Source organism: Blennius ocellaris, assembly GCF_963422515.1.
Source record: "Blennius ocellaris genome assembly, chromosome: 4".
In the NCBI taxonomy this organism is placed as follows: Eukaryota; Metazoa; Chordata; class Actinopteri; order Blenniiformes; family Blenniidae; genus Blennius; species Blennius ocellaris.
The window spans coordinates 25,651,822-25,678,047 of record NC_137653.1 but is presented as its reverse complement, the minus strand read 5'-3'; the positions used below and the strand labels follow the sequence as shown (position 1 = coordinate 25,678,047).

At 43.3% G+C, this 26,226-nt stretch overlaps 1 protein-coding gene across 1 annotated transcript in view; it reads left to right on the top strand.

Moving 5' to 3' along the window:
- Nucleotides 1–25,202, top strand: part of cdk18 (cyclin dependent kinase 18) — a gene marked incomplete at both ends in the record, with an annotated part of 28,471 nt that extends 3,269 nt beyond the window's left edge. Inside the window, 14 exons of the mRNA XM_080495298.1 lie at nt 5,563–5,699; nt 7,482–7,613; nt 8,237–8,293; nt 10,097–10,211; nt 13,579–13,673; nt 13,772–13,834; nt 15,304–15,427; nt 16,213–16,333; nt 18,583–18,680; nt 20,489–20,594; nt 21,016–21,058; nt 21,139–21,229; nt 24,474–24,551; nt 25,168–25,202. Of these exons, the coding sequence (XP_080351424.1) occupies nt 5,563–5,699; nt 7,482–7,613; nt 8,237–8,293; nt 10,097–10,211; nt 13,579–13,673; nt 13,772–13,834; nt 15,304–15,427; nt 16,213–16,333; nt 18,583–18,680; nt 20,489–20,594; nt 21,016–21,058; nt 21,139–21,229; nt 24,474–24,551; nt 25,168–25,202 (1,295 nt within the window). The remainder of the gene's footprint in view (nt 1–5,562; nt 5,700–7,481; nt 7,614–8,236; nt 8,294–10,096; nt 10,212–13,578; nt 13,674–13,771; nt 13,835–15,303; nt 15,428–16,212; nt 16,334–18,582; nt 18,681–20,488; nt 20,595–21,015; nt 21,059–21,138; nt 21,230–24,473; nt 24,552–25,167) is intronic.
- Between the last annotated feature and the right edge of the window lie 1,024 nt (nt 25,203–26,226).

Genomic DNA, 26,226 nt, shown 5'->3' with positions numbered 1-26,226 from the left:
AGCTGCTCCACCCACCCACCCACACTCAATGGCTCAGAGACATTATGTGCTTTCTAAAGCTCAAAAAAATTCGCCACTCAATCTGCAACTCAACCTATAAGTTTGAAAAGCTGTGAGGGTCTTTTCTAGAATACTTTAGGAACCATCAGCAAACGTAATTGTCCCGTTGTTTTTTGTTTTGATAGCTTCTCTATCATTTATACTGTATATGCTAATTCAAATGTACAAACACATACCTTTGTATACACTGCAGATCTGCACAGTATGGACATATCTACTGAAAATGTCGAAATATATATCCTTCTGTTGTAAAAATATGTGAAATCTCAATACAAATATTCTTGAGAAAGTGAGGAGGCCAGGACCCTATTGTTTTTGTAATTTCTTTCTTTTATTTTTGACTACTGATGTGGCATTGAGCCCAACTTTGACCCTCTAAACTTCTAAAATCACCAAATTTGGCACCCTCATCAAGACTGCAGAAAAGTATCAGAAAATTTAGAAATTAACACCCAGAGTGCCAAAGCGTGCTCTCACGCACCACCGAGAGACAATAAAAGTGCCACCACGGCCTTTAGAAATGTCGTAGGGAGATCAACTCAAAACTCAAAACGTTCAACTGATCAAGACCTACGGAGTTGACCAGCTTGTTCTAATCAACCAGAAAACAGATTCATGTCTGATTTTGTAACACTACACACACAGAGGTGGAATAGTTTTGTTATTGACTGTATGAGCCAGATTGTGGGTGAAAGTGCTCTCGAACATCATTTGGATTTTAGTCCTACGTCTGCTTTCTTCAGTCCACAGCTTCACTGTGGGCTCATGTCCACCATGTCACCAGACTGGACACCCCCCTCCTGTAGGCCGCTTCGTCTCCGCCAGCAACACGTCCTATCACTGCAGTCTCATCCGCAAACTTCAGGATGCATGTTTACATAAAAATAGACAATCTGAACAATGCAAGAGAGTCCTACCAGGGTTGGAAGTGCATTCAACAAAATTTGGTGATTTACTGTATCAAAGGCAGCACTGAGATCCAGTAGCACCTGGACGGAAAGCTCCTGAGCGTCCATGTTACCCCTGAGGTCATCAACAATCTTCACGAGGGCTGTCTCGATCTGTGGTTCCTCCTAAAACCAGACTGATTTCTCTCTAAGATATCGATTCTGTTTAAAAAGTAATTTAGTTGGATTAAAACCACTTCTTTTTTTTAAACTTTGCTTAAAAAATGCTAAGTTGGATACTGGTGGGTAAATATCAAAAGTGTTCGGGTCTAAATTTCTCTTCTTCAGAAGGGGCTTCACCACCGACTTGCTCTCGAGAGCCGCGGCACCGTTATCAAGGATTAAATGACCTCATTCCCTCCTATTATTCACTTCAGGGAGTGACATTTGTTTTAATGCAAATGTTTTAACCAATTGTGAGGTGGCCTTGAGTGGTCAGAAATAAAATGTATTATTATTATTATTATTATTATTATTATTATTATTATTATTATTATTATTATTATTATTATTATTATATCGTTCCCACGCATTATTCTTATTCTTTTCTTTATAATCACTCCTGGGCTCCGTGTTCACTGTAGTTTTCAGAAAACCGATTCAACCTCTCTTCCTCCTAGGAAGTAGCGATAACTCCACCCCCTACTTGATATGCGTCTGGCCCCAGTCTGGCTCCTCGCTGGCCCAGCAAAGAAGTGGAGCCAGCATAGCACCGGGTTAGCTCCTGTTTCGCAGGGGCTTTGGCAGTGGAAAGACAAAGAACTGGTGCTAAGTGTGGCCCTGGCTCTGAACTAGCCCCTGGTTCCCCCCCCCCCCCCCCCCCCCCCAACTGAAAATAGAAAGTAACATTTTGTGAGATAATTTATAATCAAAGTTTTGGTAACAAGAGCTCAAACGTTATAGAGAGCCATATTGATGATATGTGTATGTTTGTGTGTAGTCACAGGTGGAGCTGAGGGGATGTGGATGAGGTTGATGTTGTTGTGTGTGGGGATGTTGTGGCAGATTGTGGTGCTGGCAGGAATTGCAGAGGCCGGGGTCGTGGATGTGTTGTTGTGAGTGGTGGAGGGGTGATGGAGAGAGCAGTTGGGGGGAGCCATCAGACGCTGTGTGTCTGTGATTGTGTGTGCGCTTTTGATTGTCGCCTTCACTGGCCCTAATTAGCATCAGGAGATCAAAGCAGCACTGTAGCTGTGATATTCAAATGGTGAGCAAGCAGGGTGTCATTTCATCCCCCCACCCAACCCCATTAACAGTGCCAGGCCGTATCACATGACGAGACTTCATTTCAGTTTCTCTACAATGTCTTCGTAAAGTCACCCAGGGCTTTCAAAGGCAGGCGCCCTCTCTCTCTTTTGTTTTAACAGATATCTTTATTATTTTTAAATTTAAAGACAACGAGCAAGAAATACCTTCATCAATTACCATCTTTTAAACAATACAGGCAAGAAAAATAATAATAGAATACAGAATTCAGCAAGCATATTTCACAAAATGGTGGGGAGGGGGAGAGAACCAGACAAGACAATATTTTAAAACAAACACAAGACGAAAACACTTAAAGAGTAAATGTAATTACAATAACTAGAGCTTACAAAAAGAATTACAAATAAAATGGCTACAAATCCAAGACTTCAGGCAGTACAGAGTAACAGCTTTTCCGCAAACTAAGATTACAAGATACAGGTTGAAGATCTGGATTTTACAGAATATTACAAAAATGTCTTTACACATATTTTCCCAAAACACTTTGATGAAAGGACAATCAAAGATATGGTGGAAGTATGTCCCCTCAATGACCTTACATTTATTACAATACTTTGAATCTATTCCATAACAGTGGTGTAATTTGAAGTCTGTAAATAATTTGGAATTGCATTTCCTAAACCTTGTTAGTGGACAGACATCCAGATGAGTCGAACCAGATATGTCTCCATTCATCATCAGAGATTATTGTCGCCTCCCAAAGTGACTTCAGAGCACACACGCCCTCTGCTGGTGGACAAAGAGCATCATGAAACCTGGTTATTAATTTCCGAGGGATGGGATCCTGCAGAACTTTTTATACAGAAGATTGAGAGAACCCCCTTGAATGTAACATAGTTTATGAGGAAACAAGGCTCCAAACCTGTAGATACTGAAAAGAGTGTGTAGTGGGAAGGTTAAACTGAACCTTGAGTTGGTTAAAGGATTTAATAATACCATCAGTCACTAAGTCTGCTATGGTGCAAATACCTTTGTCTGACCAGACAGAGAATGCAGTTGACAACACCAAGGGGAAAGCCTGGATTTAGATAAATGGGGATAAGAGTATAAAGACAGTTTTCCTGAGCCTCACTCTCCCTAATGGCTCTCCATACCTTCAAGGTGTTCAGGAGGAGGAAATTGTCCCTCATTTTTTTTCTGAAACCCATTTTTTTAGAAACATACAAAATATTACGTAGAGGGATTTGGTCTCGAGGGGCAGCTTCAACTTTGAGCCAGGTAGACTTCGGGTCATTGAGTAATATATATATACCCAGATAGACAAACCCAGAAGGGGACCAATGATGTCCAACGTGTATTATGAGTTAGGGGCATGGCCTCTGATTTGGTGTAATTAATTTTATAGCATGAGAACTGCCCGAAATGATGTCAAAACTTTTGAGATGGAGACTTCAGTGTTGCTCAAGAATAGCAAAATGTCATCAGCATAGAGCGATGCTTAAAGGGGCCTACACTGATGCCGGGCACCAGGGGATCGTTCCGTATCGCCTCTGCCAAAGGCTCTATTGCAAGAGCAAACAAAAGTGGGGAGATAGGGCATCCCTGACGGGTGCCACGACCAACCAGGCATGTAGGTGACTTCCAGCCATTTGATGAAGTTATCTGCCAGGTTGAATTTGGACAGTACCTTCAATAGATAAGGCCACTCAACCCTATCAAAAGCTTTTTCTGCATCAAGTGAAACCACAATAGCTTTAGCTTTCAAACTACTGTCAAACTGGATGAGGTTCAGCAACTTCCTAAAATGATTACAGGAATTTCTGCCAAGAATGAAGCCAGTCTGATCTACTGAGATGAGGGCTGGGAGGATTCTTTCGTATCAAGTAGCCAGAATTCTTTCAATAAGCTTTCTGTCTACATCAATTGGCCTATATGAAGAGCCATTTTCCGGTGGTCAGCCCTTTTTCAAGATTAACGAAATGCTAGTATCCATCATGTCTGGGAGATGGCCAGATTTAAATGAGTAAGACAACACTTTAAGTAGAAGATCCACCAGCAGGGACAGATTGACGGCAGAATTAATTTATTAAAAGTCCCTCATTCAGCCTCCGACAGGAGATTTTTTCACCAAATGGACCGTCTTCAGCAGCCACACAGCAGCGCTGAGGGAGGTGATGGAGGGCGTGGGTGTAGCTCAGGGAGTCACAGTGTTTGGACTATTGGAGTAAACCAGATCACAGGAGGAAAACCACACACAGAAAGGCTTCTGCTGGGATTTGCCTCTTGAAAATGACTTTGTGTACATACATATAATGCAAGTAAGATAAAATGTCTTTGGGAATAAATTAGTTAAAGCTTCTGGGAGACACGACAGAAGGGCCAAAGAGCCACATGTGGCTGCAGAGCCGCAGGTTGCAGAGCTCTGGTCTACGGCATGAAAGAGGTCACAGGTCATGCTACATATTCATGTCTGTGTGCACACATGAAGAGGGAAGCTTTGTGGGAACAGACAGGAAAAGACCCTTTCCTCAACCTGCTGTCCTTGTTAGCTGCTGTCTCCGTGGAAACATGGAAACTTTGAGTTGTACAGCACACACACGATGTACTCAAACACCTCTGATGTGATGGAGACACATGTCCACTGTACCAGTGAGGTGGCAGATACCCGGAACTCGAACAAGAGTTGAAATTCTCCCAACAGAGAGCGTTCAAAAGATGCCGGTGAGGCATCAAACAGGCAGCACTTCTAGTGTACAGCGCTCGGTGATGAGCTTCAAAGGACGTACGTCCCACCACGCTGATTGGAAGCTGCCACACTATTCACGTTGATGTGCTCTCTGTATAATCGCGGGACGCGCTTCGCTTCAGCATGGTTAACTGCGAGGATCATGACAAGCCTTTTTCTTGTGTGGATGGTTTCATCCAGAGAACAGGAAGCCACAAATGGTCAGACAAAGAAAATACTGTGGACCAGAGGAGTCTCCACAAACTGACCAGACGAGTAAAACAACAGCACGATCACCAAGATATACTATCAACTATGACATCCTGAACATGTTAACTTTCTTTTTCACTTAGACAAACTGACAGTTTCTTAAGAAAATGTGTGCGACAAGAAATCCTACAAGAGACAACGTATCACCTGCTCTGATTCTGCAGCTTTTATCTTTCAGACTTTCACACACATATCCACATGGCTAATGCTCTTATACTAGCAATAAAGTATCCAGTTAGGGTTCCAGCAGCAAGCAGTGTTCAGTTTGCCAGTGTCATTGTTTTGATTTACTGGAAATCACAAATCAATGAGCTCTGAAACTCTCCTGACGGTGGTGTTTTTCTCCTGTGTCAGGCCTGACCCCGGACAGGTTGGGCCCTCCCTCTCAAGACGCCAGTCCAGTGAGCCCAGAGTCAACCACACCGGGAGCTCAGTCTCCATCCCACCTGCACTACCAGAGCAAGGCCCAGCACAGACGCTTCTCCATGGAGGTAAGTGGAAGATTCTCGAAGAGCAGCAGGAGCACAATCACTGTTAACTTTGGGTTTTTTTTTAAGTTGTAGACAAACTGACAGTTTCTTAAGAAAAAATTGTGCAAGAGGCTGGAGAGGTGATTTGCTCAGGCTCAATTTACACCACAACGTCTTGAAGTGAAAACGCAAAACTTTTGTTGCATTTTTGGTGTCCATTTACACAACAACAGTGATTGCAACCACTTAAAGCAACTTTTTGAAAACTGCTCCTGAAGTGGATGTCCCTTGTCATGTAAACGGGTGAAAATGTGAATTTTTCAAATGTCAGGTCAGGTCAATAAAGCCTGCTAATTGTGCACCATGTAAACCAGAACCACCTGTCCATGTGTTGGGTTGATGGCAAATAAACCGGCACCCCCACCGATCAAGGACTGGTGGGGTGCTGGCATTACATCATTTTCAGAATGTTGCTATGTAAAGACAATGAAAAAATACAAAAACAGGGGTTTTTTTTTACTTATCAAGATAGATCCTCAAATTTTGCCCAGGCTTTTGCACGTAGATACCACGTACGGCGGGTTGGGAACGTCGCTTAAGGGAATCCCAAAGGATCAAATAATCATTCCGTTGTGGAATAGTGGCTGCGATAAGGTAGTAAAATAAAGAAAACAAGCTTTTAAGTTTTCATGCAGACATCCTACTCAGGAAAACAGTATTCATTTTAAACATTGGAGGGCTAAGGCAAGCGAAACTATAAAAGATACTAAGCCAAAGTGTTGGAGGGCTTTTTGTGGAAACTTGGGGCCGGATACTCCACTTAGGCAGGTCTGGGCTAGAATACACAAAATATGTTTGAAAATAATGCAGTCATTAATGCCAGCCTTGTCTGATGACTGTAGTTAAGGGGAGAATAACTTCTAAAAAGTGAATATGTGTGTAAGGGTTTTTCAAGAAGTTCACAATTCAAATATTGTAGGAGATTGTGGTCTAGTGAGGACGGAAGGAACCTTTAAGGCTGAAAGATGGAAGTTAAATGTTGTTTCTTCAGAAACAGCTAGTTTTAATGTGTTCTTCTCTCTGAAGGAGCTCCAGCAGGCCGTTAAAACAGGAGCTATCGCCACTCCTGGCCAAGATAGAATTAGTTATGAATTGCTTAAACGTTTAGATGATGTAGCATTGGAACACATACTGACTTTGTTTAGTTATGTCTGTGAGGCAGGGGCAGTCCTGAAGGAGTGGAAACAAGCTGTTGTGGTTCCTTTCCTGAAACCAGGAAAAGATCCCTCTCGCCCTTCATCTTGTCGGCCGATAGCGTTAACAGCTGTTTTATGCAAAGTGATGGAATAAATGGTGACTGTTCAGTCAGGGTTTTAACAGGAAAACAATGAAAGTATTGTGAAATAGAAAATGGATTTCACTTATAGGCACTTTTCCAATGCTTGAGTAGTCCCAAAGCCATTTATGCTGTTATTCCAGACAATCATTGTCACTGGTCACACAGACATTGCTCACCTGGATTCCTCAAGTTAGCAAGACATGTTTGGACACATCATCCATTTGTATTACATTGTAAGATCAATGTTTCCCCTCGTCTCCTGATAAAGGCAAGCACACAACTCCCAATTGCATCCCGATTGATTAAATTGATTGAACTTTGCATGGTGCCACTTTAACAGAGGAAACCTACAATTGTTGCATCTCCAAACACTGAAACCCTTTAGAAAGTAAAAATAACAACGTTCAAAGTAGTCATGGAGCCTAAGTGGTTCTTTGGGTTTCTTTTTTGTGTGTTTCTTTCAGGACGTCAGTAAGCGGATGTCTCTGCCCATGGACATCCGTCTGCCACCAGAGTTCCTCAAGAAGCTCCAACTGGAGAGTGAAAACTCGCCACTGTGCAAACCTCTTAGTCGCATGTCCAGACGTGCTTCTCTGGTTAGTCACCCATCCATCCATCCATCCGCCTCTGTTCATCCATCCATCCATCCATCCAACCGTCCATCTCCCCGTTTATCCATACATCACCCACCCATTCATCTCTCTGTTGATCCAACATCCATCCACCATCAATCTCTCAATTCATCCATCCATCCATGCTTCTATCCATCCATCTTTCTGGATCTTTCTTTGAAAACAATGTTTTTGGACCAATAGGAACCATGTGAAAGTGTTGCTAAAGTTGTGTGATTTGACTCCTTTAAGTAAATTACTTAATTGATGAATTGTTAATGAGTAAATAACAGTTTATATCAATTCTGAATTAAAATGTTTCATACATTACTTCCAATAAATCATTACTTTGAGTAATTTAATGCTAATAACCAAACATAAGTCCTAACACGTTCACACAAAATAAAAAAATTTGTGTAAGTGTATATATATATACACACACACACACACACACACACACACACACACACACACACACACACACACACACACACACACACACACACACACACACACACACACACACACACACACACACACGTCTGGACTCTTATTACAAAGGAATCCAAACACAAAAAAGGAATAATCTTCTTTCTTTTTGTCTCCAGTCGGACATTGGATTTGGAAAGCTTGAAACATACGTGAAGCTGGGAAAGCTGGGTGAGGTAGGTCAAAGAGGGTTGCTATTTTCAGATGGTGGCTGGGAGACTGCTGACACAGAATCCGATGACTGATGCCTGTATAACCTGCACAGCCACTGCTGTGGCCACAGAGCAATCACCTGAAGCTGGTGAGCCTGAGAGTGACCTTCAGGGGAAGATAAAGCTCCTCTCTGGTGGACAATGTCCACAGTGATGACTAGAGTTTGTCTGCAAATAGTCCAACGGCTTAACTGTCTGGCAGTGAGTCAGGAGGCAGTGAGTCAGGAGGGGGTCTACAGGGGGTTTAGGAGCCTGCAATTAACTAGTTGTAAAATAGTATACCTCTCCATATTTATATATCAAAAGATGTTGAGCAGCTGCTCTATAGCGTCACAGTTAGTCGACTTGTTTTTTAGAATGGATTACAAGCCAATCCACTTAAATCCCATGGAATTTATATAAGAACACTTAATATCTTGAGGATTGACATCTGCTTCAGACAGAATCTCAATGAGGTTGTCTCTGTCTACAGGCTCAGCAGTCGGTGTTGGCAGACTGAAATGTGCTCCTTCCATTATGGCAGTAGTCCATACATGCCCATCATAATAACATGTGTAAACCAGGAGTCTGCACCCTTTATGACCATACAGCTGTTTTGGCCCATTTTCTACCAAATGTGATTTGTTGATTTGATTATACTGATCATGATCATGCTCAATATAATCATAAATGTGTAAGGAATGAAATTCGGAATTTACAAGAATTACAAGCCTTTAATAACATGGAATAAAGCAGCTGCATTGCCTGATGGGGAGGTTTTTTAATGGCCCTGACGGATGATGGCAGCTAAAACGGTTAACCTCATTCAGTCAGGCACGATTAACGACCCGTTAGGCTCCATGTTTACAACCTGCACAATACATGGTGATGAACAAGCAATCAGACAATGATGGTAAACATGCTACAATCGAATTACCGTCAGCATTCGGATTCCACTAATGAACTGATGCGTGTGTGCATATGTCTTTAAATTCACTCTCTGCTGTCTGTGTGGACATGGGTGGTGGATGCAGCAAGCTAATGGTGATAGACTTGACATCCATCAGCACACTGAGAAACGAAGAGAAATGAAAGCATCAAACGATGTTATAGCTGTTAAATTATGGTAAAAGCCTGAATCAAATCAAATAATGTGACGTTATATTGTTATACGAGTCTGAACTGTGGGCCAATCCTAAAATTAACTCGGAAGCCAATTGTACACCTTCGAAAAAAGCTTTTGAGTGATTAGGAAAATTACACCCTGAACAGCTTCAATTAGTGTTTTTTGGTCATAAAACAGTGTGTGACCACATGAACACACTGACACAACAATGTTTCTAGTGAAAACGTTTTATGAAAAGTTTCACACTCACACAGCAACATTTTGAAAATGATGTCTGTTTACACACTGTAGTTTTCATATTGGGCCACTTGTTGGTTTGTTTTAGTAATGAAACCACACGTACACACAAAAGATACGCTATAAACATTTATAACAGGAGTACATGGACATTCATATGGGCAGACCATGTTGTTATTATGGCATCAACTATAAACCTACCAAGTCCCAGGAGAATGTGGACTGGGAGTCATGACACTCTAAAGTTGTGTTTTCGCCCATTGACAAAACAGCGTTCCACCTTCCGAAAAAAAACACAATAAAAGTTTTGCATTATCACTTGAAAATGTCATATAAACGAACCCACAGTTCACACTGAAGGTCACAAACTAGCAGAACTGCATCATCTGCTAAAAGAAGTCTTCCGTTTGTGTTTGTGTTTCCAGGGGACGTATGCCACTGTGTTCAAAGGTCGAAGTAAACTGACAGAGAACCTGGTGGCGCTGAAGGAGATTCGCCTGGAGCATGAGGAGGGAGCACCTTGCACGGCGATCAGAGAGGGTACGAGTGCACGCTCAGCACAGCTCAGAGTCCATTGTTGATCTCGACTCTTAAACCTACTTGCATTGTTAAAAAACAAGAAGGTTTCACACATTGACAATCACTTATTTAGTATTTATTGTACTTGTGTATTCATTGTTTTGTTCACTGGGACTGTGCAAATGCAGAGGAACTGTTAATATTATGAAGAAAACCAAGACGACCAATTGTGGGCTAAAAGCTGTAGCATGCGGTGGTGTTTCCGTCAGGGCCAGCAGTTAAAACAGTTCAGTAACAGCAGTAACATCTGGACAAGGAGAAATAAATGTCACTCATACTGTTCATGTTTTGATTTTCCTGTTCTTGACAGAGTTTTAAAGAAATGTAACTTATAGGCCAGAAACTACATTTCTGGAAATGACAGGACTATTTATGTAAAGTCTCCTGCAGTGTCAGTACTTGATCTGACACATCTGCATGAAATCACAAAGAGTTGAAACTTTATCACCAGTTAACTGAGAATCTTCCCGCCTGATGCTAAAGAGTGGAGTTCTACTTCAGTACTTCATGAGTCAGGAAGGGCCATTGTCAAATGACCTTCACTTCGTCTGATTAAATCAAATAGGAATTTAAGCCTGCAATCGCACTATTTAAATGTCAGTATGTCATCCTCACACCACAACATCGCCTTCATGGTGATTTCAAATAGAGGCTGTGGAGTACCTGTCTTCACTTGACCTCCATGACCTCAAAATAATATTACTTCATTTTGCAACCTTACAGTTTCCATAACTCTGTTCAACATCATAGAAACAAGGACTTTCAGTCATTTCTACTTTTGTCGAAGAGACAAAGATTCCAGTAGTTTCTTGAGAGGTTAAGGATGTAGAGTTGGAAATGCTGGTTGGATTACCACAGCGGACAGGTCAACACTATGGCTCCATGAGCAAGACTTTTGACACCCATCAGCTCCCCGGAGGGCTGCAATGTGGCCGCCCACCGATTAGTCTGTGAAAAATGAAATTTTCCCAAGGCGATTAATAGAATCAGAGGAGTTTAGTTTTTACTTGTGAAGGAACATCAATCCACTCTGGTCCAATGTATTTGTAAGCATAAATAGTGTATTGATCTTGTTCGGTAGTTAAAGGGGATCTTGGAAGTTTCACATCCTTCCCTGTGTAATTGTAAGAACAGATAAATATTCAAGCACGGAGGTTTTAAGTGTTAACTGGGTTTATTTCTGCCAAACGTGAGGCCGGTTGGATCAAAACCAGCCGCTAAAAGCTCCAATCAGCCTCAGAAACCACCAAGCAAGTGGTTCATAGGATTTTTTTTTTTTTTTACATTTCAGTGTATTCTGTGCAGAATGTTTCATCACAGTAAACACTGCTTAGATCTTGATTGAAAACTACAGCAGAGCACCGGAGTGGTTATAGAAAAAAATTAAGAAATAACGCGTAGGAATGATATAATAAGTTGCTCCCTGAAGTTAATCATACGATGGAACGATATAATTAAATCTGCGAGCCGTGGCTCTCGAGATGCTGCAGAGCTCCTCCGCTGTCAGTCAGCTACGTCAATATATAATTTAGAAGCAGTTTTCCATTATGGTTTTTTTCACACGTTTGATCGTAACATCATTGTGACTAACTTCAGTTTCACGTCTTGTATCACGTTATGACCGCAGGTTGAGGTCTGCATGAAGCTGCGTTGTCCTCCACTACGAGACGCTCCAATATTATTTTCTAACCCACAGAACTTCTTTATAACGAAGCCAGACCTTTGGTTCATCTGCAACTAAAAAACAAACTACATACTACTTTTAATGGCTTCGTGTGAAAGAGAACTTTAATCAGTGTGTGTTTATGTAAGATTCCATTATAAACTCTACTACAAACACTACTACAACTCCATTCCTCCTGATGCTGAAGCATTTGATTCAGACACGTTCAGAAATTTTGAAAAATAAGCCCCAAGCTCATTCACACATTTATTTTGGTGTTTCCTTTGGCCACTAGGGGCTCCGGACTAAAACAAGACGGATGTGAAAAACCACCAATAGAGCGACGAGGAGACTCAATGTCTTCTGTCTCTTTGGTCTGAATCCGAGGTTCAGGACAGACTAGATGAAGAGACCTGGACCAGACCATGAATACAGTCCGTCTCCCGGTTCTTCTAGGAGCGCTGTCAGTGCTGATCAGTGACGGATCACGTTTTGGAGTGACACAATGACGTAGCTCTCACTTGACTCCGTTAATGGTGGAAAAAGAACCAGTTCTTTGGCGGTGCTCATTTAAGAACCGGCCCTGAACTAGAACCTGGTTCTTCTGGTGGGAAAGCCTCATGAGAAGAGTAAAATGGAATTTCTTTAATTTCCTGGTCGTGAAAATGTGTTTTTTCCGTCATAAGGTTTACTCTTGATCTCATCTGGACTTGGGACTCGGACCTTGTGACTCGGACCTTGTGACTCGGACTTGTCTTGGACTCGATACAGGTGGACTTGACTACAGCCCTGTGTGTAGCATCACTACTGTGTGACCCCGAAACTCTTTAGCATGTATTATGGCTCAGAGCTACGTGCTGCACCTGATTGGACAAACAGCTCTCGGGGACCGGCTCCACTCTGCCTCTGATTGGCTAGTGCTCGCTGCTTTCTATAATATTATTGGTTAGTGTCCATGTTTTCCTGTAGCATGAGGGATGTTTTTGTTGTATATTGTGTTTCGATGTATCTGGCAAATGTCCAAGCTGCAAAGAAAGTAACATTAATGGATCCGGTTCCGATTATGAACCAATATACGCTGACTGTGAACATGCTTTGAAATGAGCATTACATTTTCTTACAAGTTGTCTTAAAAAGGCCTTAGAAAAGTCTTAAATTTAACTTATAGAAACTCTGGATTAATTTGACCCTACTGATGATGTGTTGTAATAGAAATCCCTGCAGGTACAGCTTTCAAATTACCCAAAGTACAATGCCAACTTTGGCCGATGGACAGATTTCTCAGTCCATGAGACTAACATGAGAAGTATTTTGGAGGCAATTAGAAGAGGCAATTAGAGAACAAAGACTACATGTGAATTCCTCGCAGCTGTCACAACCATTTCACATCCACCTTGACACACCTTTGACACCTTGTCAAAATAGGACCACTGTTCTAGAAGAAAACAAGAGGAAAACAACATTTAAACCTTTTGGGTTTGCATACAGAATACTTAAAATAACCTTTGACAATTATCATGGAAGCTTTCGATGACGGGACTCAAGCAACAAGTCGGAAATGTCAGACACCGATTTGATATACCGTTTGGAATCAGTTGTTGATAATCGTGTTGTTGGAAACAAATAGGAAAAAAATATAAATGGCTGCTTTCTGTGTCTCACCAGTGTCTCTGCTGAAGAACCTGAAACACGCCAACATCGTCACACTCCATGACATCATCCACACCGACCGCTGCCTCACACTGGTGTTTGAGTACCTCGTGAGTAAACTGAGCTTTTATCAAAGGCAGTTTATTAGTCACCATAAAAAGGCCTGCAGGCGGCTGAGTGTGTGAACGCTGCTGCCGCTGTGTTCCAGGACAGTGACCTCAAACAGTACCTGGACAACTGCGGGAACCTGATGAGCATGAACAATGTCAAGGTGAGTCCGGACCCGGCCGGCGGGCAGAGACGACGTCCACTGTCTCGGCTGCTTCCAGAGCATCTACCGCCGTTATAAATCAAGTTACTGTCTTACAGAGGCTTGCAAAAGACTTCATGCCTTTGAACTTTCCCACACTTGGTAGCATTGCAGCCACATGTGAATTTTATGTGATAGATCAACACAATGTGGATCATAATTGTGAAATCGATGGAAAATTACACATTGCTTTCTTTTTATTGATTTATCGAATAAAAAAACTGAAAAGTGTGGCATGTAAAAGTCTTCATCCCCTCTGAGTCAGTCCTTTGTAGACCCTCCTCCAGTCTACTGTCTCTAATGTCTCTGAACAGCTCTGGTCCATTCTAAGCCACCAATAGAGTGTTTCCAGTGACGTGCAGTGACAGTTTCCCTCCACACCTCATCCAGAACGTTCACTTTGGTTCTCCTCCGACCAGAGCTCCTTCCTCCATGTTTGCTGTGACTCCAACATGCAAACACGTCTTCTTCTGGCTTTGTTCCAACAATGGCGTTCTCCTTGCCACGCTTCTAGAAAGACTTGATTTGTTGAGTCCTGAGATCAGCTTGCACACACTCCATTTCCTAATCAGGTGATTTCTGAAGGCTCTTGGCAGGGTTTCAGTTCAGGTATCAGTGATTGAAGAAGTATGAATCCTTTTTCACGCCACTGTAAACTTCTCATTTTATGTCAAATCTAAATAAAACAACAACAATTAAGTTCTGCTGGCTGATGAAATGTCATGCACCTGATACAACAAATAAATATAAATGATTTTTTTTTTCTCAAATACACATTTGAAATGTTGACATGACCTGCAAATAATATGGTAATTGGAAATGTACACCATATCTTTGGGTATACTTTACATTAAATTAAATTAGATTGGAGAGAACTTTGTTGATGTGGCTGGGACGAAATCCTCAAGGAAAGGAAACTTTCAGCAGCGATAAAGTCACAAATGGAAACACTGAGTCAAATAGATAATTCATGAAATAATTAAAGAATACTATTTTTTTTAGCATTCCATTTTTAAGATTTAGTTTTATTATTTTTGTAATAAATAGTAAATTATGGGGTAAAAATGATCATATTTATGAGAATAAATAAAATCATAATCATACTCAAAAATCATTGAGTATTTTCATAGTTTAAGAACATTATCACATAACTATAGATTTATAATGAATCCTGATCCATAGACAAAATGTAAAGTTTGAAAGTTTGACGACGTCAAAAAAAAGCAGAAGTGAAGCAGGTCATAGCGGGAGGAAACCTCTCGAGAACTGCTTCTGTCCTTTGTCTTGACAGACCTAAATTATTACTGTTGTGAACTTAAGTTAAACTGAACTCACTTCTTCTTTTGCCCGACCCGTCGCTACTTGTTCTGCTGCTGCTGCTGAAGCCGTGGACCCACAGGGTCATCACTTTGTGCTGCTCGCCTCTGCAGATCTTCATGTTCCAGCTGCTGCGTGGTCTGTCCTACTGCCACAAGAGGAAGATTCTCCACCGAGACCTGAAGCCTCAGAACCTGCTCATCAATGACAAGGGAGAACTCAAGCTGGCTGACTTCGGTAAGGGCGGGGGGGGGGGGCTAACACCACAGGCATAAAGGCGCAGACACACTTGGGAGTAAAATAACACGTTTTCTGCCACAATCGCTTTCCAATTTTATTTTAGTGCCACTTTGAGATGTTCTATCCTGATTACTTGAGCACCCTCACTCCCTGTATCCTAGCAACAGTGCCCCTCGCTCCCTGTGTTCTCACTTTGATGCAGGAGGTGAGTCGATAAACCAGCCAGTGGTTCCTCATTATTCTTCAGCGGCTCTGACAAAAGCTGAAACGTTCCAAAAGGTTTACCTTTGTTCTGCTACTTTGCTTGCGACAAGCTGGAGCTGAAGCTGCGATTAGGAGGCGTCTGAGGCTGCGTCGACGCCGCAAGCCTTCATGCTTAAAGTGGATTTGCTGCCTATATGGGATTTTTTGACTGTGTGGTTTCATATTGCATGGATTTCATATCTGATTCTCTTGATTACACTTGCCTTTGACGTCAGAAACATGTTCGCCTGCATACTTGTAGCGTTTACAAACTTCCGACTATTTTTGAACTGGGCGCCAACTGCGAAGCCAAAGAAATGGAGGATGACGTACGTTTGACGCCGACATCACTGTGCCTGAGACGTCCATCCTGGATTTTTCGGGCAGAGAAGAAGGAAAAGGGCCAGACATGCACCTTCTGCACATGCTGCGTTAAAATAAGCAAGAGGATTGCAGATAGTCACATGACACGGACGGTGTAAATGCAGCCTGAATGTTAGCTGGTAAAGTTCCTCTCACCAAACTCTCCAACCCTGCAGGTCTGGCAAGGGCCAAGTCCGTCCCCACAAAAACCTACTCCAATGAGGTGGTGACTCTGTGGTACCGGCCCCCCGACGTGCTGCTGGGCTCCACGGAGTACTCCACGCCCATCGACATGTGGTGAGTACCGCCACGGATTCTTCTCGTTTGATCCGAGCACAGTGCGAAGATCAACACATCATGACAACCAGTTTCCATTCCCAAAGAAAAGCGCCTCCGTATTATTGCAGCCACACAAATTGAAAACTACTGCAAGTGCCATCATCTGTCCTTATAGGCTTTTTTCTGTTAATGACACACTGTGTATGACATGAGTTAAAACAATTTCGAGGCAATATTTATGAATGGAAAACCTTGTTATTAAAGTTAATAACTAGAAAGGGTGAAATGCGTCTTGGTAAGCAGTTTTATGGTTTAATTGGCAGGTCATGGTGTATGCACATTCATAAACACTCAATTGTCCATGACGGGCAAATAATTAGTTTTCATGTTATTTCTGAGGCTCATTGTTTGACCATTTTAATTGGACTCTATTTAATTGCACTTCATATTTAATAGTAAAGTGCTACTGCGATGATGTTTGGTGTTTCACATGCTGTGGAGTTAGTGAAACAATGACGTAGGACAACGGGTGGTCCTGCCTCTTCAGAATAATCCCACTTCGCCTGCTTGTTATGATTTCCTTCAAGACGACACATCTTGTTTTGAGTATACGTCATGAACGAAACTATACATTTCAGATGTTTTGGTGTTGATGCTGAACAGACAGCCTGGGAGGAAAGTACTGCTGGGCAATGTGGCCTTGTCACTGTCACAATTCATGCATGCAATCCCACTAGTGTGAGTCTATGTCTACATTAAAACATTTGTGTTCACACTACATTAATATATGCTGATATTTAACTTGGAAATCACAACAAAGTGAATCTTGTCAAAACAGTATCTATTAAACAGCACAATCGTGAAACCGTCATTTTTCTCTATTCTCCTCATACTTAAATATACAATGCAGGTAGAGCTTTCTGTGCAAAATATTTGCGACCGGGCAGATTACATCTTGGGTCGAGTGTGTTTTCTGAATCCAGACTTTTTAACCACACCCACTGGGACCATGTCTTCAGCTTCTTAGCTGTCGTGGAACCAGCCGGAGATGTTGACGTTGTGCTTTCAGACACTCTTCATATTCTAGTGGGTGGATTTGTAAATGGTGATATACATTTGTTGTGCTGCTAATCTTTTTTAGCGACGCTGCTGCAGGCATTTTTTTTTTTTTGGCACAACGCTGTTGTTTGTTCAGTGTCTTCCTTCTTGAATGCAAACTGCCGCCATACGATGGTGTATAACATAGCTCTCGCAAGAGCACGGGGTGTCTGTAGGTGCACTTGTTTTGTCTCTGAGAGCCCATCAGCAAATTAATGCCCGTGGCTCAAAGCCACGGTGTGAAACTCGTCATTTTCTATATTGCACAGAGAACAAGCAGTGGTGGGGAAATAAAAAGCATGAAGTGTTTCTTGTGAATATCGAGATTTATCACAGGGATGAGACAGCAGGGTCTTGGAAGGACAGAAATAACCACGGGATGAACAGATGTGAGCTTGCAGAAGGAAGAGGATCCTGAAATGTGCTTTGTAGGCTGAAAAACATATGTTGTGTGACAAACGCGGAGTCGGTGCGTTGTTTTCCCATTGGCTGCAGAAGGCAGCGCGTCACTCGTACGGGAGGGGAATCTGCAGCCAGAACGCAGTGAAAGTTTCTCGCGAACGAAAAGTGGGACGGTGTGTCTGTGTGCTGCAAATCTGTACGGGGGCTCCTCCTACAGATCCCCCGATTTTGGCCATGTTTTTGCAGGTAGACAGCGAGACACTGGCAAGTACGGCGGGTTGTGACGTCACTATAAATAAAGAACACACACACACACACACACACACACACACACACACACACACACACACACACACACACACACACACACACACACACACACACACACAGAGAGAGAGATCAGTGCCAGCTTGGTCACAGCCTTAACGGCTTCACCATGTTGGAGGATTTTCATGAATCATCTGGATCTTATTTACATTTCTCACGGAGAGGTTCACACACTGTTCACACACTTCATTCAAATCCATTTTCCTTGTGAGTTCTTGCTCATTAGCAGTTTGCGGCGGTGACAACACCCCCACAGCTCCGGAAACCGCCAAAGATTAAAAGTGTATTTCTGGTGACACGGCTTCTGAGCACACCTCGTTACATATCCTGTGACGAGATGGCAGGGCGCCTCTTCAGCACGCCAGGCTGCAGGGAACTGAGAGCGTCAGTGTGCCCACTCACCCTCCGCCCTCCTGTCATCCTTCTGCCTTGTCTTTCAGGGGTGTGGGCTGCATCCTGTATGAGATGGCAACAGGTCGCCCGATGTTTCCTGGTGCCACCGTGAAAGAGGAGCTCCACCTCGTTTTCAGGCTTATTGGTAAGATATCGTCTGGTCTGAAGGCACTGGAAAGTGCACAGATGCATAATTGAGTGAGGCCTTTGGAAACATCTGATGGACTGACTGTAAAGTGTGAAAAGAATGACTGGAGCTGTTTACACCTGCATCACCGAAGAGACGAGATCTCTTGAAGGATTTGAACTCCAGTGCCCTTTGAGCAATCCAGTGACATCAAAAGTAAAGCACGGCGGAAGCACCATCATAGTCCGAGGCTCGTTTGCTGTAAAGCGCCACAACTGAAAGGAAAATATTTGCGATTTATGAGCTGCATTTAAAAGGGGGTATTCGTGATGTCCTGCTCCACAAACAGTGTCTTTTAATGTGGAAAAAGTGTGACTTTGACATGAAGGATAAGTCCAACTGAAATGTTTTCGTTTGAAATTCATTATGGGGGAAAAGGGGGGAAAAGGGGGGAAAAACGTGTCACAGGATAAGAAAAATAGGTTACATGTTGTGACCATCTCCTGACTGGGTTGGGCCAGTCAAGCGTTGGAAGGCCATGGTTCTGTTTTGTCTGGGAGCTGATTGGATAATGTCAAATTAATTGACCTAACTGATTCCAGTCTGTTGGTGCTGAGCCCGGTGTGGGCGAGCTGAAGTTACACTTGTTTGGCTTTATCCTCTTTGAAACACAAATTAATATGTAAGAAATACCACAGAGATGTAATCTAAGTGTCTGAGTGAAGCTTTCAAAGCTTACATCTGAGTTAACGTTCGTAAAGAATTTGCACAATGGTTTGTGGTCCATCTGAAATTGTCACATTGAAAAGCCTGTATCTCGTAAGCGATTACAGATTTAGCATTTTTGGCTCCAGTTTCAGAATCCTGAGGATTTTTTTCAAGTGGTATGTGTGTTTTCAGATTCATGAAAGAAGGGGATTTTTCACCTTAAATGGCTTGAAACCTGTCTTGAGGTGATCGAAAGAAGGGACATTACTGACATTTTACTGACTCTCCCTTTAACCAGACTTTTCAGCAAGCTTTAACATTTAACAAGGTTTTTCTAAAGGCTACACTGTGTTTTCCAATGTTCTTGGCTTAGTTAATCAAATGATTAACTAATTAATCGACGATTATCATCATGAGCTCCCAAAAAAAAGCCGCTGAATCTTCTCCGTTCAGTCAGGTGAGGTGCAGCAGGGGAGAGACCAAGAAGGTGACGGTCTGCTTTCTGAGACCAGGGTTGGATAACCCCGTGTTAAATCAAATGACTGAGATCCCGTTTACACTACATTTCAAATCCAAACGCATTTCTGCATTTTAATTATTTTGTGTTTATAGAGCAGCATTTTGAAAACAATGTCTGTGGCACAGCAGTTACACTGCTAAACAAGGTAGCTTTCATGTTTGACCACTATTCAGTTCAAAATTTAAATATAAAAAAAAAAAAAAAAGAAAAGTGGGTTTCCTCCAGATCTCCGGTTTACTCCCACATTCTCAAAAAACAAGTAAGCACTGAGTGAGACCCTAACTTCCCCCGAGCACTGCTCTGTGTGGCTGCCCCTGATGACCAAGTTAGATTGTTATTACGGTGACTGTCAAAATAAAACGACCAAGTCCAGGAGAATATGGCACATTTTCAAAAAGTTGCACTTCCCCCACCTACACAGAGTGTATTGCATTGTTGTCTAAAAGTACCACCTTGGAAGACGTTTTCGTAAAGTTGTGTTTTCAGCGGCTCTGATCACCATTGTCGTGTCAACGGGGTCGAAGACACAACACACAGCCTCAACGTACCTGCTGCTGTGAACGAGTCCTGACGACGCCATATTCCCTTTGTCTTCCAGGGACTCCGACAGAAGAAACGTGGCCTGGTATCAGCAGCAATGAAGGCTTTCGGTCCTACCTCTTCCCTCAATACAGACCTCAAGCTCTGCTCAACCACGTGCCCCGGTAACACCTAAAGACACCACAACTGAGCAATTTAATGCACTTTGATGCTAAATATTAAACCATTTACATTTTGAGCCGACGATGGCGCCAAATAATAGACAAGACATATGTATCAAGTCGAAATGTGAAAAATACAAGGATTTCTTTGAGATTCCTTGTATTTTTCACATTTTGACTTCATGTTGTTGAGACATAAAGTCGTTGAGACACAAAGTCGTTGAGACAGGGTGTCACACACAGAAAACTTTAGAAATGGCAGGTTGCTCAATGGAGGTGGAGTATATCACATACCGGCGATGTTCTGCACTGCTTTCTGTTGTTGGCTACCAACAAGAACATTGAACAGAGCTGCTCTACTGGAAGTTTTAGGTTCTTCGGCTGGACAATATCGCCTCAATGGATTTTGCTTTGTTTTCATCAGGCTGGACCTCGATGGGATTGACCTTCTGTCTGCTTTGCTGCTGGTAAGAAACACACGCGTTCATGTCTGATTATCACACAAACCTGGTGGGCGAAGTCCTGATGTGTTTTTGTGGACCTGCAGTATGACACCAGGAGCAGGATGTCATCTGAAGCTGCTCTCCACTGCCCTTATTTCACCAGTCTGGGGGACATCATACACAACTTGGCTGACAGTAAGCACAATCACACAAACTCAATTGGTGCTTTTCCAGGAGGTCCTCTTCAGCCCTACTTGAGTTAATGTTAGTACATGGTACTTTTGTGGTACCCGCACGGCCATGGTTACAAGGCCAGTAGACAATGGGACATCGGCAGGCCACTGATTGGCCGGCGCATCACGAAACTGATGAGTCAGAGGGCAACTCATTCACCCGATCACAACAAGAACGCTCAGCAACAGTGATAGATGCACAGACATGAACCCGGTGGAGCAGCGACATGGTGCAGGTGTTTCTTTGTCTGATGACGACCAGAAGATTCAGGAGCTCAATGGAGCGACCCGCCGCCAGTATCGGGAGGTCTCCGAGCCGTGGATACCACCAGTGTTTTCGCTTAACCAGTTTCCCTGTTCACTGGAGACCGGCTTCCTCGGGTGTGTCTCATCACAGCAGATGTTAAAAACCCGACCGAAATCAATAGCTGTTCTGGTGAACACCATTTAACCCCATTTACGTTAAATCTTAAATTGTGTATTGAACAACGCTGCTCGGAGACACTGGAAATGCAACTTGTTGGAAAAGCACATACAATACCCTTGTTAGTGCTACATATACTATTTACAGTAATCACACTTATCCAAATACTTTCCAACTGTTCCAACGGAGATTAAACCAGCCTGAGCAGCTCTATCTAGACAGTAACATGATTTTTCAAGCAGGAATATAAATTAACAAGAAGCAACAACAAAATAACATGATATTGATAACAAGAAAAGCAAGAAACGTCAGCAGCAAATCTCATTGATGAGAAGTGGAAGTGTGTGTGTGTGTGTGTGTGTGTGTGTGTGTGTGTGTGTGTGTGTGTGTGTGTGTGTGTGTGTGTGTGTGTGTGTGTGTGTGTGTGTGTGTGTGTGTGTGTGTGTGTGTGTGCGTGTGCACGTGGTTTGTCCACTGGATGTAGTTGGAACTATTATGGGGGGCCCACAGCGCCACCCCGGGGCACAAGGCCTTCGGGCCTGGACACCACCACCCCGGCGCCCCAACCCAGAAGGCACCAGACGGAGAGTGCAGAGAAGACCCCCCCCCCCAGGCAAGAGGAGCCCACAAGAGAAGGATAAAGGGCGCAGGGCCCCAGGCCCTGACCCAAGTCACTAAGCCGGGGCCGGCTGCAGCAGGGCCCCCCCCTATCCCAGTGACGAAGCCCACCGCAAACTCTGGGGGGGCCAGCCCCCCCCCCCACTGCTACCACCTTCTCTGCCCCAGCCACCAGACCAGCCCTGCCCCCCCCCCCAGACCAGGAAAAGCGAAGGCTGGAGAGGACAACCAGCCTTCCACCACCAGGATCTCTGAATCCAACCACCCACATACCCACCCCCTAATCTCGATGGGCATACACCCATACCAACACCCCCACCCACACACACAAAGAAATACACACACACACACTTTGGGGGGGGGTGTTAACCGCCCCCTAGGCCGCCAGTCGTGCCCCCCGAAAGCCAGCTTATCCCCTCAAGACCTGCAAAGTGTAGTTAAAATTGTGGGCAGTGTAAAGTTGGGGGAGTGGCCAGACCGCAGTTAAGAAGCCTGAACCCCCCCACATTAGGCCCCGCCCACTGGTCCCTATTGTTGAGTGAGGTAAGGTAGGAGGGGTTGAGAGGGAGGGAGGTCCCGCCTTCACTCAGACCATGGCCCAGAGACCCCCCCGCGCTGTCCCACCCGCAAGCGGCCGGCCTGGAACATCCTTATTAGTATCCTTGTTATGCAGGAAGATACACTGTCGACATGACAGCGCGGTGTACGGCACCGCGCTGCAAGGCACGGTGAGGAGCGGCTAACTCCCTCGCCTCACAGCCGGTGGAAAGCAGGACATGGAACTCATTTTCTGACATGAACACTTGTTGTATTTATTCTCCAGTTAGTTTTATGTCCGGCTTCGTGGGCGGCCCGCTCTGCATTAGCACGCTCTCTCAGGCACAGTGGTCAATCTGGCAGCACGTCTGTTAAAGAGGCTCCGCACGCAATGTTTTCTAACAGTATAAGTGGCAGTGCCATAAAAAATATATATTTTAAGTAAATTTAAGTACTCCATCGATGAGTCCTCAAATGCAAGTACTCATACAAAGTGGCATTGATGCACTTGGAATATTAATGAATCACTGCGAGGAGAATCACTCCACTTGGCCAAGCCAAGTGGAGTGATTCTCCTCGTGATTCTCCTACTCTCCACTGTACTGGAAGACATATTGGTTAAGTTGAATAAACACCCTTTAACATTAACATCTGTTTCATGGTTTGCTTTCTGCACCTGAGCCTCAGAACTCCACCTTTAACAGATGAAGCTCCTTAGATTTAAAAAAAAAAAAAAATGCCAAACATGTTCTAGGACAGTGATTCCCAACAAGGAGAGGGCATCAGGCCCGTGGGACATTTTAAGCGGTTCAACTTTTTTTAAAGTCTCAAAAATAGGTGAGTCAGCATTTAAAACCTTTGTCACAAAACTGTCAGTTATGTTTACATTAAAAGTGCCTCATCTGTTTAAGAATATGCTTTTTTGTCAGTTAGTGGTTTACCCTTGTGGATAAATTGTCATCGCTCCACCCATTGAATCTTTGCAAAAAAACATACATTATGATCTTAATTACCCATCTTACCGAAGTCGCCTTAACTGGTATGTGTTCCTGCCTTCGCCTCAGGTCTCAGTGGTTTTCTGGCTCCGACCAGACAAGCAGAGTCTCACTGGTCTGCTTCTGGAGGTTTTCTCCCCGGCACCAGGGAGTTTCTCTTCAGTGTCTCTGATGCTTGTTCGTGTGGGTTGATGGGATTTTCTCTGGTGAAGTGCCATGAAATGTTGGAATTCTTGCAATAAAAAAAAAAAAAAAAACTGAACTGAACTGGTTGAATTAAACGGATTGAACTGGTAGGGTCTGTTCACAAAGACACTCATGCATCCCGATATAGACTTGTAAACACATCTTGTGTGACTGATTCATTCTCAACATTCACAGAACTTCATCTTCTCGTTTCACCAATTTAAACACATCTTTTTTTAATCAGTGATTTCTTATCTCAAGTCACTATGTGAAAAGTTTTTTTTAGCATCGCATACAATGGCTCAGTTTCATCCAAGGAGCTTGTGGGGTCACAGCACAGTTGGTGGCGAATGCAATCATTGAATAGTCAAAAACATGCTGCGGTACAAAGTACAAAGACTGACTGTGGGCTTTCACTTGATCCTCTGCTTCTTTTTTTGTTTTAGCTGCATCAGTGTTTTCCCTTCGAGAGATTCAGCTCCAGAAGGACCCTGGTCACCGCACCTCAGTGTTCCAACCTTTAAGTAAGAAGACCTTCTCATTACAAGTCACTTGTAGCTATGGATGCACCGACACTGATACCGGTAGTAGGTATTGGGTAGAAATTTGCTTCAAGCTTTTGAATCTTCCTCACAGAGTATTTCGTACTTTGTTATACTTTCTTCTATACCATCTATAACAATAGTAGAGATTTGACCAGCTTCTCTGGAAACTGAGGAGATTTTAATGACATAATAAAAGAGCAGGATTACTATTGCAACAACACATCATCAGTAGGGTAAAACTAACCCCGTCCCAGTTCACATTCCCTATTAGTGGGTGAACAATCCAACGCTTGGTGAATTCTGCTTCACAATGATAGGAAGAGCTCTGTTTGAGTCTTGACCAAAACCCGCGAAATGTTGAAATGACAGATTTACTTTCAGCTAATTAGTAAAAGCAGCCGGCCGGCTCGGTTTGTTAATTTTGACACATAAAAGTCCCACAGATGTAACTCAGAAGAACTGAGAGGAACGTGGAAATCAGTAAAGCTGTGGCCTCATTCCCTCTCCACAGCACCACGACACTCTGACTTCTTACTTTATGTTCACACGAGGGCCATGTACTGACGTCTCGCTTTGTTTCAAACTTTGATTTCAGGTCGAGGAAAAAACCGCAGACAGAGCATCTTCTAGACAACATAAAGAAGATGAAGAAGAAGAAGAAGACTGGGAGGAGTGGAGGAGCTGCCTTTTCAGACCACATCACCAGCCTCAGCTGAAATTACACATAAACACTACACACACTTACATTTGCACACCAGAGATTCATCATCTCTTCGCATATAATCTCACGTCAGCCCATAAAGGAAACAACAGGTCTGAGGGCGCAGTTCACTTCAAGGACTTTCTGGGAAAGTCTGCTTTGTTTGCTACTCCTTGATCGGCTGTCATCGGTGCAGACTTTCCAGCGGGTGCAGTGAGAGGATGTGACGTAGAGAGCATTGCATTCTGGGCATCAAACAAACAGACGTGGAGTAGCGAGGCAGTCGAGAGGGAAAAGTAGTGAGAAAGATGCTCATTGATCTCCGGTCTGAAGACTTTGTGTCGTTTGTGACGACCCATTAGCTCTGAGCTAACTAGCCTAGCCACCACCGGCAGGACTCCCGCTTTGTTCCGGACCAATGAATGAGCCATGTTTCTTCTTTACTTCCTCTCCGGTCGGTGTTTATTTCGGGTGACAGCGCCCCCAGACCAATTGCGTGACTTTTTCCAGGCGGTTTGATCTCAAATTGAAGCGTGAACACAAATCGAATCAAATGAAAATGTCACTCCTCCCTACGTAGAAGGCCCCTCATTCCTATGTATTGCACAAATTCTGCTGGAACAAGCTCAAAGAAGTTGAAGTTTTGGTGACGAATCAAGCCTGAACAGGATAGTTTGTTCCCAGAATTCACCGTTTCTGGTGTCAGTCTTCGGCTTGTGATGCTCCTGAAGCTTTAAACAGATTCCAGATGATAAAATAGTGAGGGAAGGAGATCGACAGGTCCCGGTCTCAGACACCAGCTAAAAGTAAAGTCAACATTTGACTTGTTCTGTTCAGGTATCGAGAAAAAAAAGATTTTAACACCGTCCTCCAAAAATGACTTTTTTCAAAATATATTTTTGAAATCGTTGTGGAAAAATATTAATTTTAGCAAAGGACCCTGAGAGCTAATAA